The sequence below is a fragment of the Parasteatoda tepidariorum genome, chromosome 1 (assembly GCF_982258835.1).
Source record: "Parasteatoda tepidariorum strain Cologne lab strain chromosome 1, Ptep-v5.0, whole genome shotgun sequence".
Lineage (NCBI taxonomy): Eukaryota > Metazoa > Arthropoda > Arachnida > Araneae > Theridiidae > Parasteatoda > Parasteatoda tepidariorum.
Genome location: NC_141755.1, coordinates 127,528,093 through 127,547,134, shown reverse-complemented (window position 1 = coordinate 127,547,134; position 19,042 = coordinate 127,528,093). Strand labels below are relative to the sequence as shown.

The window sequence follows — 19,042 nt, the reverse complement described above, 5'->3', positions numbered from 1 at the left end:
TTCACGTTTGAGACCTATTATTTCATTTTTTTAATTTTTTTTAAAGAAATGGACTTATTTTTTTAATGAAATCTACTGTTTACAAATATTATTAAAAATTATTTTATTTCATTTGCTGTATTTTTTTATAATACTTCATATTGCTTGGTATTTAAATTACATAAAAAAAAATCAGCCACTTCAGAATATAATAGTTATTAAAAAATATTTAAAAATTACTACTTATAATAATAAATAAAATTTAGATATTAAAAGGATACCACCAAAATATACTTCGACGTCTGTTTTTTAGACAGTTAAAATATAAAGTGTTTTTCAGAAATCTTTATATTCAATCCACAAAATGAAATAAATGAATATATTCAATCCACACATGAAATAAATGTTCATACATATATATGTATATATATCATACATGTCATATATATACATGTATACATACATGTATATGTACATGTATATGTGTATGACATATACATGTATATATACATGTTATACATATGTATATATATTATTTAAAAAAAATAATGAAATTTCTTTTTTGCCTTGACAACAAGTAACTGTTAACTGAAATACCAAGCAAGTGCACAGTCACACGCACAAGAAACAAAAAATCTATAAAAAGGTATCTAATATTATTGAATAATAAAAAGGAATTGTTCTTTTTATACAAACAATACATCAATCACTCTTTGTTTCTAGGATTTCACTAGGGTTCCGTCTCCTAGCTATTACTTGGAAAGAATGGAAACGTCGACAAGGGAATGGTAACTTTTAAAGAATATACAATGAAAAACAGAAATTCACAATAAGCAAAATAAATATTTAATAGGAATCATCATCAAAGTAAAAGTGATAAATAAATATTTTAATTACAAATGTTGAAACAAAACATTTTATTTCAAAATTTAAAACTCTTCTTATTTTTTTTTCTTCTTAAGATTCATGGAAGATGAAGCTTGATTACGAGCCTGAAATGAAAAAGAAACTGTATTTCGCGATTTACATACAATAATAAAAATACACTTAGGTAAAGTTTTTGGTAGTTAAAAATCCTATAGATAAAATTTTTCTGAAAAAAATTTCAACGTTTAGTTTAGGAGAGAAAACTATTACAACTTCCAAAGGCTATAGGTGACAAGAATTTTACCCAATAACTGCGTAGAAATTTGATTTTAGATATTTCTTAGACCATTTATTTATCTGAGGTATCAAAACCATTATGAGTAAAATTAGTTGAAGGCAAAGACTGAGTTATCCAAAGTTAATCTGACAATGATTGTTGACTTCAAAATAGACTTGAAAATTTAAATTTTCATTTAGTAGCCGGTGGCTGGCAGACTAATAACTTAGCAGCTAATTTTTCCTCCAACCAAATGAGTCAATAATCAATACTGATAGGTCATTTTTATTTAATTAATGATCCCGATCATTAAGACACAGTTCCCAGTAGAACACCGAAGTCAAGCATCACTGGCTGCGGTCAGTAAGCGGGTGGGTGATCACTTTGATCATCGGTCCTCGTTAAACGGTTTTACCATAAAGTGCTCGACTTCGCACACAGGTCGTCGGGCTACCAAAACGGATCCCCTCTGTAGAGGATCAAAATTCTGATGGCATGTCTTTGGATCATCCTCGGGGATGTTTCCCGGACCGTCGCCAATACTCTACTATATTCCGGGTAAACGTACGCAATGAGAATGCCTATGTGTTAATAAGATCTACGGCCCCTGGCCAAATTATCAGACGCACTATAAGATTCTATGTAAAATCTTATTTATCAGATGATACTATACAGCTTTATTGTTTTTACGTGACTTAAACCAGTTTGCACTTGTTTACGTTCATGTATTAATTGGTTAAATTAAACGATATAAATTCGACCATATTAATATTTATTATATCAGGTATTATATTAGTACATTATTATTAATTCGACCAAATCATTAGACGCACTTTTAATAACTATAAGTTCTTTAATAACTGCATGTTTTGCACGAGGCAATACTTTTATATTTAAACACGCATGTAATGAGTGTTATTCCAGAAATTTTTTATATATTTCCTATTTGTATTTATTTTTAAAGTATTGCATAACAAATCATTATTACAAATTGTAATAGGTATTGCATTACAAATCAGTATTACAAATCACTAGACGAACTGCAGTTTTTTAATAACTAGTGTCTTAATCACTGCATGTTTTTCACGAGTTTATATTCGATACTTTTATATTTAAACATACATGTAATGAGTGTTATTCTAGAGATTTTTTATATACTTCCTATTTGTATTTATTTTTAAAGTATAGCATGGCAATGTTAACCAATTAATACACGAAAGTAAACAGGTGCAAACCGGCTTCAGTCGTGTAAGTCAGTTGATAATTAAGATTTTACATAGAATCTTTAGTGCATCAAATAATTCGGCCAGGTACTGTTCGTCTGATACTAGGAAAAATTGGTCGAATTGCTCCTGAGAAATCAAACTTTAAATATCTGACTTTCTTAGAATTCGATTTCACAGGAAAATAAAGTATGTTTTTGTATCTTATTTCATAAATTAAAATATTGTCTGCATTAATTAATTAGCCTATTTTTGGTCACCCCCTCAAATCATGAAGATTAAGTCCTAGAACGTGAAGATCCGATCATTAGATCAAAAGTTATTCGGCGTGGTCAGCTTTTTTGTTTTTTGTACTTTAACAATGGTTTTTGTTTTTTTCCCCCCAGCAAATTTGCACTTTATTTCTTTGAAGATATAAAAAAGCATTGATCACTTAAATCACAAATATTTGATTATTTCCTAAATCACTGACCAGAAAAGCATAGATTTTGAAAGTTAAAAGAACAAATTCATAAAAAGTGTTTTAAAATTAAAAAAACTATTTCATGTAAACATGAATTAAAACTTCTTAATATCTCCTTATATTTAACCTAGCCAATTTTTTATTCAACACCATTTTGACTATCCTTTAGGAAATTTGAATGCATATAAGTTGATACAATACTTATATAATGAACATTCACCAGGTATGATAACATTCACACACATGATCATATGCAACACTCATCGGACTTGGAGGGTATGAAACAGGAGCTACTGAATCGAACAAATGAAAAATTGTTCCAAACTATGGTCCCTTTCTCACAGACCTACAATACATTCTCAAACAAAAAAGGTGGAAATAAAAAGTTAACACTATTTTCAGGGTCTAGAGATGGTTGTCTGAGGATGCCTGTAAGTTTTAATTTCTCTTCCCAGAGCATTTCACACATATTAAGTCCTCGAGAGACTATTGTTTGTAGATACATTATAACAATACTACTATACATTATATAATTGAATTACAAATTAAAAATACCTTAAGTAAAACTCAAAATTAATCATTGTATATTAATTAGTTTCTAAAAATATATAATTTGCTTTGAATAATTGTTAACAACTACAAATTAGTTAATTTCATTAAATTTGGGTTCAACTGTCCAAATCAAATTGAATCTGAATTTATATAACAAACAAACAAACCAAATAAACCAAACAAACATAACTGCATGTTTACAGAGATATCAAAAACTATTATTATTATTTCAAAATAATTTTCCAATTTGATTTCCACATATTTACACTTTGATTAATAATTAGTTCTATAAGTATGCTTGAATTGACACAATTCTCTTAATGCCTCACAGAGCATGGGGCCACAGGTTTAGAACACTAACCATACTTTGTGACACTAACCATATTTTGTGAATAATAAGAAAGTTTTAAAATTTTCTCTTCAAAGAAATAAATGGGAAAATATGATTACCTGAAAATCATTCACAGGTGTAGTAGTTACAGCTGGTTCAACTTCATCAAAGGTTTTTGGTCCCTTAAAAATATTTCATGCATTTTTAAAAATTATTTAACTAACTAAATCACAAATGCAGTTTGATACAGTCTAATATCGAATCAAAGTACTATTATAAAAATAATTGCAAATACTTTCAGACAAACCATATAGATTTTAATATTCGTATCTTTAATTTAGTTTTTAATTTAGTTTCGTGTGTTTCGTTTTTAATTTAGTTTCGTGTGAAGAAACTAAACCTTTAAAAAAAATAAGTATCCAAATTTCCAACAAATTAAGTTACCACAAAGTTGCATAAATTCGATAATTTGGAAAGTATAATTCGATTTAATGTATTTTATGAGGAAAAAAAATTAAAAATAATAAATTTAGACTTATATAATGTAACTAATTTAACATCTGCCAATTCAATAACAAAAAATAACAATAATAAAAATTTAGTAAATATCATTGTATAAACAAATATTTTCTGAGAAATATAAACCATTTTTGTTTCTAGAAGAGGGATTAAATGATGTATGAACTGAAAACTAACTTTTTGAAACAAAACACATTTTTTATACATTTCTGATGCAGTCAGGCTCTCTTCAAAAATTTGTGGAATAGTAAAATGATTATATCGAATACTTTACATTTCATTCATTATTTTCTTCAAGTTGATTACAGTAAATACTTGAAAACTACCTTTTGAATATGAAAAAAAGAGTGAACAATATGAAATAAAGCTGAAAAGCCCAGTCTCATAACAGAATTTCTGCCCTTGCACTTAGTGTATATTTTTAATCATGCTCTACAAGAAAATTTTCCCTTTTTACTTATGAAAGTAACACGACAGATAATTGAAAGTATGAAATATGATACAATGCATTTAGTAAAAGAGAAAGTAAAAATTTTGCTAAAACAAAATAAAAGCCCATATATAAGATAATACCAATTTTTTTTTTTATGGATTACAATATATGTAAAGCTTAATGACAGAAGAATTATAATTGGTCATACTGCACCAAACACAAATGAACCAACCATCAGAACTAACTAAATATGACTAAGGTCTAAGTCATGTGACCAGTACTTATTCATAAAAGGGACGCTCTAAGGCTTTGTCTTTTAAAGAAACACACAAGAGTAGAATAATTAAAATACCATATATCAAAATGTATATATCAAATTTGAACCCTAAAATTTTACAAAAATCAGGGGCTCTACTTATACACCAGTAGTGAAGATGGACATTAATTGATCGAGAAATATTGATGCATTATAATCGATGTGATAGATATGAATAACTCTGTATGGATTTACCCCTTTCAAAAACTATTTTAATATGTTAGATACAATTAATTTTCATTTTCTTTCATAGTATTTTTTTTTCTCACATATTAAGGTTTTCTTCTAAAAAACAATTCTTATGACCAAAAAAAAAACATGAAAAACATAAGAAATCAAAATTTTTTTTCAAGACTATTTCAAAAAATAAAACATAATGAAAATCTTTTTTAAAATATACCATAAATCTAGAACTTTTAAGATTCAAGGACATATGTATTGGAATCAATAAATTAGCAAGTCCCACTCACTCTGTAACGGTTTGAATGGAAAATTTTGAAGACTTGATTTTTTTTAATGTATTTTAAATTTTAAAAGCTTTTATCTTAGGTTTCTTCTTCCGTAAACGACGTGTACTACCAACATACCAGTTTTCAACAAAAAATCTACTAAGACGAATTAAGCTGTAAATATTTTAAGCTGCCAAGTTTTTTTTAACAAGTAGCTCATAGCTCAATTTACAAAAACATAATAATGCAGCAGAGGATATAATTGAAAAGCATAACGTAGGAATATGATAAGTACAATTTTAGTGAATAATCACTTTAGCAAATACACGAAAAATTAAATTGCTTACATAAGCTTTAAATTTATTTTGAAAAAGAAAATTAAATAGAAAAAGGATAAAATAAGGCTGTGCTTATATCGTTTTTTTTCCTCCACAAAAAGCAAATTATAAAATGAGCTTTAAATTTATTTCACGAATAAATAAAATAATAACAAATAAGTAGAGACAAGTAAAAAAGATTTGTGTTTTTTACAGTGGATAAATTTTAGTGCTTCAAACTTAATCTTCGAACCAAATAAGCAAAATGAAATGGAGAAAATATATGTGTTCGATTAAGCGAGAATGATGCATTTGTGTTTTAATGCATTGCTTTTAATTTACTACTGTTATCACATTAAAGTAGATTATTTGTCTTTCATAATTACAAGTGTTTTTAAAAATAAGCTAAAATTTAATAAACAATATTAAGTAATATAAAATTATTTACTTGGCTTATCTAAAGGGTGCTACTTTGTAAAGAAGAAATCAAATTGAGTTTTGCTTGAATTGAGTTTGCTTTCCATTTGGGACTCTTCTTTCACTAATTCATTCAATTCCACATGCTTATCATTCAGTTCCTTTTCTTGTATCTAAATAAGCATAAATTTAATTGCTAAAACAATAACATACTCTAAATTTATTATCAATATATTGAAATAATATCATTTAATTAATCTTAACAAATTAAAAGACTAAATATTTGACAAAATCAATTTAAATTTTTCACAACAAACCTCTAGTTCCATTTCTTCTTCTTCTTTCTGTTTTTTTCATAGCATCAATCTGTTAAGGAAAAAAAACATATATAGTTAAAAAAATAGGATAGAACTGTGTTTTTTAAAAAAATAATGTGTTTTAAAAATACCAATTCAGTTTATGACATATATAGTGCAAAGAATAAAATGTATCAAAATATATTTAAAAGAATAAATAAAGTTTTTTTTGTTAAATTATTTTGAATTAAGTAGAAACAGAACTTGAACTTTTTGATAATGAGCTAAAAACAAGGTGGCCACTCAAATCAGGTTTCAAATTACCCTGATTTTTCCAGGTTTTCCAGTAAAAATCTTAAAACTTCCAGGTCACCGTGTTTTCTTTTCTCATAAAGTGCAGGTGGGTACAAGAAAAGTGTCAATATTATACAGTATTTTATTTAAATGTTATTTTTTTAATATAACATCTTGAATAGATGTGAAGAAAATAATATGTTTAATTACTTTCAGTGGATAAAAAAAGTGTTAAAGTGTTAGTTTTGAAGTTTATGCACAAAATGTACCAAATAACAAATACAGTGACCCAAAACAAAATTTAAATTGCCTTCTATTTCCTGTTGGAATGGATGGATCAATGTGTATTATACAATTTTCCATCTTGTAAAAGTTAGTTGAAAAATCACTTATTTTAATTGTGCAAGGTGTATTAACAACAATGTAAATGAAACTCATATTTAAGCAATATTTCCTGAAATTTATTAATTTTAAAGATCCTGGAATAGAAAAACTGTCGCTGAATTTTTTTTTCTTTAAATACATACATTTTTTACGATCTAAGTAAAATGATTGATTTAAAATGTTCTAAATAAATTTAAATTGTTTCTCAAAAAATAAAAACTGAGTTGTTTACCTCGAAGAAAGAAACAAATTAAATTAAAATAAAAAATATTTATATATAAAAACTTCTTGATCAATTTTAAGTTATTTATAATATAACTTAAAGAACAGCATAGTTAAACAAATTTTATTAGGTTACTGAGGTGAAATACATTATTGTAAATTAACCTAAAAGGAATATTTAGATGGTTTCTTTTCATATTTCATTTCGTGAAGAAAAAGAAAAATAAGAAGGAGAAATAAGTAAAAACAAATGTAATAAAAAGAAAAGCAGTGATGTCTATGTAAAAACAATTAATTATTAATTTACAATAAAAAATACTTATTATTATCAAACTCTTGCTTTAAGCAGAATAATCTTAGTAGCGCAGTATGATTAATTATGCATCCTGGTATCGCAAGTAAAATATCATAAGTGCATGAGCATTTTTTTTTGTAAATCAAATTGTGAAATGTTTCTACACATTTGTGCCTGTTAATAACCTGTTTTGTTACAGTTCACTTTAATTATTATTTCTTCCATTTTCTATTATTAGTGTGAATTTTTTTTAAAAAAACTGTACTTTGTTAGAGATTCACTTATCACAGTTAAAAATTTCAAATGATATTGCCCTTCATTTAATAGTCTGCAACTTAATGAAAACTGATATTAAGGTATAACTCATTATTTCTAAATCTTCAATTTTTTACGTTGGAAAAGATACCTTATTCACTTAATATTAAGTTTAAAATTTTGGTCATCTGGTTGCCCAACTTGAAACCTGTACAGTGCAGAACAAAAATACAAGGTTTCGTTTTTCTTCTTTCGAATAAACAAATATAATCAATAAAAATTTCTATTCTAAGTTTATACATCATTAAACATGTTTTTCATACATTCCTTGAGTTTTGCCAGCTTTTTAGGGTAAAAGAAGAAACAGTTTAGGAAATATCTCTGGAATGTAAGCAACATATTTCAACTTTCAACGTTGTAATTAGTACACAGTTCGAATTTTTAAACAAGAATCAAATATTTACGAACAGAAACATTTAATGTTAACATCTAGTTGGTTCATAAAAGAATCTTTTTCTTTTCAATTAAACATTCTATGAAAGGTTAAAAGAAAATTCAGAAAATTAGCATCAATGCAACAATTGTAATGATTTTGCTATTAGCGATTCAAGAAAATAGTGATTGGTTGACTTTACCGAGAAAAAATAGTTCATTGGATGAGAAGACAAAAGCTTTCAGAAAATAAAATCTATTATTAAATCATAACCAATTATTTTTTGGAAAGTAAAAAACACTTAAATATTTTGTTAAAAGAAGAAAATACCCCCAAAGCATTGGAACAAACTTGGACAGTAAATGAATTGCGCCTACGGAGCACCAATATCCTAAACCCTTCTTCCACCTTGATTACAATTCCTAAACTGCTTAGTCCTATAATCTCTTAGAGAGTATCTTTGACCTCTAATAAGAGGTCAAAGATTTCGTCAATCATTTAGCAACATGAGAGAGTTTCATATAGCATTCTAGTTTAGCGGGGTAATAATGGAAAGAAATTTAATGCTAGCTAAGTATCACTAAGTTGATGATATTTCAACTGTTTGACTATAAATTTCAGTCGAAATAAAGTGGATATAACAGATGGTAAAGTAATTCAAATTAAGAAAGAAATTCCAGCTTTTATTTAAAATTTCCTGATTTTTCCAGGTTTTTATCCAAATTTTGCTGACTTTTCCACGTTCTTTTTTCAGTATAAAAATAATTCTTGGATAATTCTAGGTTTTCCAGGTGGGTGGGCACCCTGAAAAAGTTAGAACTATGTCAGAGGAATAAACTTTTGTTAGTTTTACCATTAAAAAATTTTAACGACACCGAACTTTAGCAAATTTCTGACCTAATTTTAAGTTTAAATTTCACCCCCAAACGCTAGCCTACTGCATGAATTTGTTAGCCTAACAAAAAAATTCGGCTCAATCTTCGTTAATTAAAAGAAACGACCAAAAGTAACTTTTGTCAAACCTTAAGTTCTCAAAATGTTCACGGCCAAACGCTTAGCTCATTTTAGAAAATCGTTAGCTAGCATAAGAGAAAAAAGTTTTGAAAAACAAGTTTCAAGTAACTTTCGTCCTACAAAATAAGAGATTGAATTTGGAATTCCAAGAGTTGTAAGAAATATTTAGTGTTAGTAATCCGACAAAAATTTCCTTAATTTTCCCACCAAAAAAGTATGATAGAAAAGTTTTAGCTAAATTATGACCTAGAAAAAACAAACAAATTGACCTCTATACCTAAGTCCATTTGAGTAGCTCGTGACCGTGAGTAAAAATAATGGGATTTCAGTGTCGCATGTTAACAATGCTCCTAACTAGGAACTGAATTAGAAATTAGGAGATAGGAGCCAAATTATCGGAGGGTTTATTTGTCGTAACTTTAAGCCAAATTCAAACGTTATTTATATAAAAGATGCGTTTTATATATTCACAATATAATTAAATTATGATACATAAATAAATTTGAGCTAGAATTTCTTTCAATTTTTGTTATCAGACATCACGCATAACCTTCCTCACACTTTGCAAAAAAAAATTCAGCAAATGTCTTTCCGACTTCAGGTGTTTTCGTTATATTTGAACTGTCAGAAAATCTTTTGAAGTACCTACTAGAATATAATTCTTACCAGAGCTATGATGAATCACACAATACTATTCTCCATCATAAAGACAACATCCAGTCCTATAAAATGGAAAGTAACCAATAAGATATGAATTAACCTTATTTATTATTATGCATTTAACCTTACTTGCTGAGTTTATGAATTTAGTATCACATTGAAAAGACCATATTGCGGTCTCCTAATTATTATCTAATGTAGCTAAATATTTTCTTGAACCACGTTATTTAGAAAAGAATTGGAAAATGCAATTTATACTTACATCAAGGTTCAAACTTAAATTTGTTTATTTTCTCAATACAGCCTTAAAGGAATATATAAAGAACAAAAACGTCCTAAATACTTCAATTTTTGTAAAAAATTTGGAATACGTTTTTTTTTCTTTTTCGAAAACCGATTAAGATCAATTTCTGAATTAGAACTCATTTATCTTATTTTTTTTTGAAGAACAAACTCTTGTGCTCTTTTCAGTTAAAAAATTATAACCTCATTGTAACGAACAATTAATTATACACGAAATTAATTAGCAACGTTTGAGTGGGATAATTAGTCAATCGCATTCCAATGACCACAGTCCACTAGCACAAACAACTGCTGACGTGTAATATCCTCAGTAGTAGACGGATCATGCATTTGAGTCCTCTTGCGGTCAGGCTAACAGTGGGAGGTTCTTGTGGTCTTCCTCTCCATCGAACGCAAACGAGAGTTAGTTCCATCAAAGAGTTCTCTACGAGAGTTCCCTTGTCTTCTGGATTGGGTTCAAAGTTACAAAGCTACGTAGTTGAACATTGGAAGTCGTAAATCCAAAATATGTTCAATGACGGTATGAAATGACAATATAAAATAAAATTATCAATTAGGAATCACGTTGGCGAATCGGAAAAAAAATTACCCTCCCAATAAGGTGTCCCGGGTTCAATGACTGGTCTGTGTGGGTCCCGACTTGCCCCGACCAGAAAGTTAAGTCATCATTGTAAATGGGTCACGGATTAAAATCCCTTTATCAATGGGCTAATCATGTAAGTTTTCAAGGTTTTTCTCTCGATGTAACGTTGCCGTTTTCTGTATAGGTAAAAGGATATATTCGATATTTATTGTCAGTGAATAGAACTGTGGGAAACATGTTGAAAGTATCTTTCGAAGCAGTTAACAGAAACAGGAAAAATATCATATTTGGAAAAAATAAAGCGTTACTATATTGTCCTAAATTCTTTCCTTATTAAATGCGAAACATATAAATAATAGTAATTTAATAAATTTATCAAGCTTCTGGTTGAAAACAAGACATTCTATTAACAGTTCTATAAATCTATTAATTTAATAAACAAGTATTTAATATATGAAGTGTGTTTTCTTCATTTGTAACGTATACCAATGTTATAGAGTTTAAACAATATTCTTACTTGCACATAAAATTTTAAATTTTTTTTCAATTTTTACTGACACTTCATATTTCAATTTTTTAATTATAGCAAATTATGCAATATACCACATCAAATATATATATATATATATATATATATATATATATATATATATATATATATATATATATATATATATATATATATATATATATATATACAAATATACATATATATATATATACAAATATACATATATATATATACAAATATACATATATATATATACATATATATATATATACATATATATATATATATACAAATATACATATATATATATACAAATATACATATATATATATACATACAAATATACATATATATATATACAAATATACATATATATATATACATATATATATATATATATATATATATATATATATATATATATATATATATATATATATATATATATATATATATATATATATATATATATATACATATATATATACATATATATATATATACATATACATATACATATATATATATATATATATATATATATATATATATATATATATATATATATATATATATATATATATATATATATATATACATATACATATACATATACATATATATATATATATACATATATATATATATATATATATATAATTTCTATGAGATAAATAACAATTTTAGAATAGTTATTGGCAATTAAAGTACAAATCAAATATTTAGTAAAGCCGAATAATATAATGTAGAGAACAGGAGAGAACAGTACTTCAGTTATTATTTTATTTTCCTTTTAAAATAATATCAATTTATTTTAAGTTCGTTAATTATTATTGTATTACAAATTAAAATGCTTATAAAGTCTTCAAATGGATATTAACACAAAACCTATGAGCTAAAGAACCTATGACATTTATGATCCAAAAACAACAAATTTGTATCTTCACTTCTAACGTTAGCCTGCTTTAAGTTCCAAATAAAGTTTTAGATAGCATTTGACCCACAAAACATAAGTTAATATTTTACCTTTAAACATCAGCTCATTTTATTTTATAGAAGGCGTTGAACATTAAATCCATAGCCCATATCAGTTCCAATAACCGGTCAAGCATTGGGACAAACTAGCATCCGTGAAGGACTTTTAGATGGAACTAACCCACATTAGAGTTATATGGAGAAGAAAACCACGAAAACCTCCCACGGTAAGCCCGACAGCAAGGGTACAACATTAGCTCATTGTAGGAAGTCGTTAGTTCATAAAAATGAAGGGAAATTTAGTATCTTTCATAAGCATTGCTCATTACCTTCCTCCTTCAAAAATAGGTTTCAAAAGGTTTTTTACTTAAAAAAAATTTATAAATTTCGTACTGTTAATTTCAATAATGAATATTCGTCTGCCAGTATGATTTATGTGTTTGAAAACAAATACTGTTAGAATTAGATTACATGAGCACCATTACTACAAGTCTAGAACAATCTAAGTTTGCCAGCTAGGCAAAACATGTTATAGCTAACTTATGTTCAAAAAATCTCAAGCTGGAACTTTGCCTCCAAATTTCAGCATATTATACAAATTTGTTAACGCACGTAAGCAACGAAAAGTAACATTATCTCATTCAACAAAATTATGAAAATTTTAGCTATTTTATAACATAGAAACTAATGTTTGAATTTTGCAAAACTGTCAAATCAAAAAAGGTATGGTCAAAACAAGCTTTAGCTGATTCTTGATCGATAAAACACAAGTATAAACTTAAACTCTAAACATTTGTCCCTTCAAAGAAATCAAAAGACCAACGTAAAGTTTTGTTTGCTCTTCACCAAAATTAGTTTTGACTAAAACAAATTTCAGCTAACTTATTATTTATAAACTTCAATCTTGAATTTCGCCCTCAAACGTTTGCCCATTTAGCTAATTATAGGAACCATCCAAAAACAATTAAAGCAAAGTTTACATACATTTTTACCTAGAAACAGCAAGTTTCAATTTCACGTCTAGAAATTACCTCATTGAACAAAATTGTCATCCCAACATGAAAATGTTCATTATCCCATCAACCAAAATTATGTTATAGAAAAAATGAGCAGGAGGTAAATTTTTTTTTAGAAATTTGAAATAATGTTTTCAAATATTCATTCATTTTAGGAAATAGTTGTCCTAACAGAAAGTTTGGTTAGCCCAACCATCAATAAGAAAAAAGTATGGCCAAAACAAGGTTTAGCTAATTTATTACATAAAAACTGTAAAATTTATCCAAAAATATTCCTCCAGTTTTGTCATTGTCCAAGCTTCAGAAGCGTATGTCAAGACTGGGCGGACAAGAGTTTTGTATATTAAGAACTTTGTTTTCTATAAAGAAACCTAGATTTAATAAATCTTCTCAGCCCATAGACAGCCCTATTCGCCAGATAGAGTCGGTTTTTTATTTCAGGAGTAATTCTGTTGTCAATGGTAACAATTGATCCTAAGTAAGTAAAACTCCTCACTGTTTTAAATCTATAAGAATTTATTCCAAGATAGGGGTCTGGGACTTTATTTCTTGAGATAATGATCTTGAAAACATATATTTTGTTTTCTCTACACTTAAGACCAAACCCATTTGCCTTGCAGCCACCTCAAGGGCAAGAAATGCCTCTTTCAGGGCAGGAAGAGAACGAGCAATTATATCAACATCATCAGCATGTGCAAGTAGTTGTACTGATCTAGTAAAAATTTGACCACTGGTACTGATGTTTGAATCACGAATAACTCTCTCAAGTGCAAGAATTAAAAAGAAGACGGGAAAGCGAATCTCCTTGTCGAACACCTGTGAATGTATCAAGATTTTCTGACAGAGACCCCAGAAGCTTAATCTTACACTTTTTATCTTTCAATGTAAGACTCGTCAATTTAATGAGTTTTGAAGGTATTTTTAAAGTATTCATTGCTTCAAAAAGGGCTTTAAGGGCTTTAAAAATAAAAATAAGCACCTTTAAGCACTACACACTAAGCTAAGCACCATGACTAGTAAGGAATTGATAGGAAACTATTTTATAACTTTTCCAGTTTCTTATGAGAAAATATTTAAGCTTACCTTCCAGTGTTTTGAGATTGAAGGCATAAGTGTCTTCCAGTTCATTCTTAGCAGTGATCTCTTCCCATGCAGCGCTAAAGTTTGTTTTAAATACTTTTTGAATGTGGTCGCTCAACACTATGTCCAATTCCTCAAGCTGCAGAGACAAATACATTCATTTTTTCTATACATAACATTTATTAATTTTTCATTAAGTATCGCTTGGTAATTAAAAAAAATTGTATTTATTTGATTTTATTGAATTTTTGTTCAATTTATATAAGCTTTTTCTTTCTTTTTTTAAAAATTTACGAGCAAAATTATCTGATAAAAAGTATTAACAGCTTTGCCACTGATATCTGTAAAAAAAAATCCCTATGTTTCCCCTGCAGAAATTATGCACAATATATTAAGAGGATAAACACGTTCACTGTGAACTATATTAGGATGAAGATGCTAGATTTAGTTACTAAAGTAACTTGGTGAATTAAGCTCAACATAAAACAGATAATGATATAGAAAAAGAAATAATATAATATAGCTGAACTGTCATCTTTAAATATCCCATAGATTGAGTTCTGAGAGGTCTAAATCTTTTAAAAGGAAATAAAATTAAAAGTTGGTAAGGAAAAATAAAAAATTTTCCGCCTTTTCCCAGCTATTTTCGCTGATTTTTAAATTCCCTGTGTTTTCCCCATGGAGTGGCAACGCTGATTAACAATTCTTAATATTATTCAAAAACAATGAAGCAGCTAAAATAGTTATTATTTAAAACAAAAATTTTTAAACGAAGTATAACAGGGTGCGTAGCCAAATCTTTCAGCAAAAAATAAGCACATTTTAAGTACTTTAAGCATGCAAAAAATATTTTTAAGTTCTATATTCATTAACAAAATGCAAAATAATTTACTAAATTTACATGATCATACTAAAATAACTAGTTTCCGACAAAGAACTCCTTTCTCGATTATATTAGCCATTATAAAATGATCAATAGATTTTTTGGTTCGATATCGGGGGGAAATGAAGCCTGAAATTGAGAATATCTTGCAAAATGCAGCAGAGTTGCACATGTGGACAAGTATATCATCAAACATGTAAAATAATTGGTGCTTTCATACGCTATGGACCGATGGTATGCCAAAATAGATTGTGGTTAAATGAACTGTGAAAACGTTGAATAGAAAAATGCGAAAAATACCCTTAAAAATATTTTTAATCACTTTCCAAAAATAAAAAATCATAATTAAGATCTATGCAGTAATAAAAATTATTTTTTTTCTATCGTTTACAACAGGGATTTCCAACTGGCTGCCCGGGGGCCGCATCCGGCCCGTGAAGCCTTTTTTTTGTGGCCCACGTACAAAATTATATTAGTTGTCCTTTTGTGGCGGTTAATTTTCGTAAAACTATATGGTAAAAACTACACTTTTCTCGTTAATAAAAACATAATTTCTTCGTTTCTGTGAAATTTAACATACCAACGGTGCAAAAAAATTTATTTCTCAGGTTTTGCCTCAAAGAAGAAGTTTTTTTTTCTACATTTGAATCATCTGCATCTCTTTTTTTTGGGAGGGATTATTTGATTTAAAGAATTTTTTGTAGTACACTCATTGTAAAGGTGTTCTCGCAATTCAATGTAATTTATTTTTTAAAGTTAATTACACTTCAAAATTTAAATATACTATTATTTAATTCAAAACTTTAATATATTACAAAAGCACTTTTCGGTATGCTGTTATTCTAATTATTTAAATTGTTTAAGTTAAAATTATTAATTGCTTGAAAATTAATTCTCATATTAGCGATTGTTCACATTTTTTTTTACTATATTTGTTTCAAAATCTTTCGAATTTCGAAAAATTTATCCTAATAATTTTTTTCCTCTCTTTTTATTAATCTTTAATATTTTCCATATTTTCTCTGCGTTTTTAACTTATGTGCATAGATATTATATATTGTTAGTTCAGACACTCCCATAGAAAATTCATACACACACCATCATTGCAGCAAAAAGGAATATACACAACTATAATAGAATTCCTTGAGCCATTCCTTGACCAAGATAAGTAAGAATACTCACTACATCTTCATCTTCATAGCCTTCTTCATCATCTGGTTCCCCACTGTTTGAATCACACTCTTTAACTAAGTACTTTAACGTGTTACTCAATGTTCCAAGTACTGAAAGACATAAGTTTCAATATAAGTACACAAAGCAATGTTAAGCAGTTCATACGCTTATTAACACAAAATTGAAAACTCTTATCGCTAATGTCAAAACTTCTATACTTAGTGCAATACTTTAGCTGACCTGACACTGATGTTGAAAATTTTAATTAATGAGCAAAAACATATTTAATTAAAAAAATTTCTATTATTTTGAATAATATTGTGATGCTATTATAGGGATTACATATTTCCTAGCTTTTAAAATTTCTTTATTTCATCAATTTATAATACTTTTAAACTGTGAGCGTAGCCAAATTTTTCAACAAAAATAAGCACCTTTTAAGTACTTTTTAAACACTAAAAATATTTTTAAGCACTATACACATTAAAAAAATTGCAAATGTCCCGAATATCAAAAGCTCTTTTTTATCCTACTTTTTTTAAGCTGATTTATTTCTTTATTAACCTCAAAAATGTTTTGGTTACAGGGTTAAATTCAGAAGGGAATTTTCGGTGATTAATTTTCAAGCCAGATTATTTCTAATTTAATATTAGTTGTGGTTTTATTTTTAGCTGAACCATTTCTCAATAACTCGCCAATAGTGGATTTTTTAAGTGTGGGTTAGGAGCAACAAATACACTTGGATTTTGTAAATGTTGGAGTTAAAACTGCTGGGTTTTTGTATGTCCCATGGCCCCTCAGTCTGACAGCTAGAAATGTTTTAAAATTGACTTTTTGGATCGGTATTGCTGGAAAAAAAGGTACAATTGTGAGGGATGCACAATGTGAAGTTTTATGATGAATAGGGAATGTGTTTCTTTGTGATGCCGTCATTAATAGATAAACTTCTCAATTTTGATGAATAAAAATTGGTAAAAACTTAACCGCTAATTTTCTTAACAAAAGAGGACTTTACTCTTTCCTATTAACAGGGCTCAAACTCAGAATGGCATATAATATTTTGTTTTTTCATTGCTCTAAAAATTTTTTTTTAACAATTAGCGTTTACAGAATTCAAAGTAGTACAAATTTGAGGTGTACATACCATATTTTATATAGATATATAATATGAAATTATGCATAAATTTACTATTAAACAAAAAAGTAACACAGGGTTGCCCATCAAATTTGGAAAACAAATTCCTATACATATTATACACAATACATTAAGAGGAAACACAATTACTGTGTTGGGTTAACTATACTAACTTTAATTGAGGGAAGAATTTAGAGCAAAAAAACGAAACAGCTGAACATACTTAAATAACCCATGGATTACACTTTAAGTGGGCAGCATTTTGAAAAAGACGAAAATTAGAACTGAAATTCCTTGCTTTTCCCAGTTTGTGAAGAAAAAATAAAAATCCTCCTGCATTTCTTCCTGTTATTTCAGGTAATTTTTAAATTTCCTGTATTTTCCAGGTTTTCCTTGTTGTCCCTACAGAGTGGCAACCTTGTAACATTTAGATAAGAGTATTAAATTAAAAATTATACATTACTGAAACTTTATGTTTCATTCTAAAATTAAATTCATTACTTAGAATCAATGTTCTATTTTTTTAGTTAAATTAGAACAACATTTAAGATTTGTTCTTTGTTTGATTGCTCAAATTAGAATTCAACATTTAAGATTCGTTTTTATGTCTTTTTGCTTTTCTAACATGAGAGAAGATAAATTTTAGACTATCTTGTTGGAAGGGGGAAAAGATGAGATTTCTTTTCTTTACATAGCTGTCAACATTAATAGGAAAAAAAAACTCGGTATGTTTTACGAAATACAAATTTCATGATAATTGTTGCATAATGTACTAAATATTTTACACATAAGGAATTTTAGGGATTTTTCATAGTCATCAAGATAGAACAACTGCAATATTTTACAGTTATGATTGACATTAAACATACTTGAAATGCTATGTATTATGCTTATTCATAATTTTGAATATTAAAAAGCATTTAATTCAAAGATGGTTGAAAGAATTTTTTAATTAATTTAAAAAGAGAATCTTCATCCTTATTATACTTCATTATGTTATACTTATTTAAATATTCAAGCAAGCAATATTCTGTGCAAAATTTTTATTTAAATAGGGCTTTTTTTCAGGAAACTTACTCAATTTCAGGAAATTTTCAAAGATGTGCAAAAACGATTAGAATTTTAAATAATCCAGTTGACCAGGAGAAACTGGAAAAATCCAGCAGTCTACTGGAAAATCCAGTAGAGTTGGCAGTTATGTTTTTATTTCTATGAAATCTATTTTCTATTTTTTGAAAAAAAATTTTTAAATTGTTAAACGAGTAGAAAAAAATTATTGTTTAGTTAGAACTTGATTAGATTAGTTATTGGTAGTTAAGGGAAAAAAACTTATTTTAAAGAATATGTTTTTTTTCGAAGTTTTTAAGTTTTTTTTAAGAATAAGATT

General features: G+C 27.4%; 1 protein-coding gene across 8 annotated transcripts in view; it reads right to left on the bottom strand.

The window, feature by feature from the left end:
• Nucleotides 1-809: 809 nt before the first annotated feature.
• The window catches only part of LOC147816916 (coatomer subunit gamma-2-like), a 104,825-nt gene continuing 86,592 nt past the window's right edge, over nucleotides 810-19,042 (bottom strand). For 7 of the 8 annotated variants that reach the window (XM_087152597.1, XM_087152594.1, XM_087152592.1 and 4 more), the window contains 2 exons: nucleotides 16,530-16,630; nucleotides 14,566-14,603 (listed from right to left, as the gene is read on the bottom strand). Coding sequence is in view for 1 of the 8 variants with exons in the window: in XM_087152599.1 (XP_087008725.1) it covers nucleotides 10,018-10,058; nucleotides 14,468-14,603; nucleotides 16,530-16,630 (278 nt within the window). In the remaining 7 variants the exon portion in view is untranslated. Of the gene's footprint in view, nucleotides 972-3,811; nucleotides 3,875-6,174; nucleotides 6,317-6,460; nucleotides 6,510-10,002; nucleotides 10,059-14,467; nucleotides 14,604-16,529; nucleotides 16,631-19,042 lie in introns of those variants that run through there. The other variant, XM_087152599.1, reaches the window with a different exon arrangement.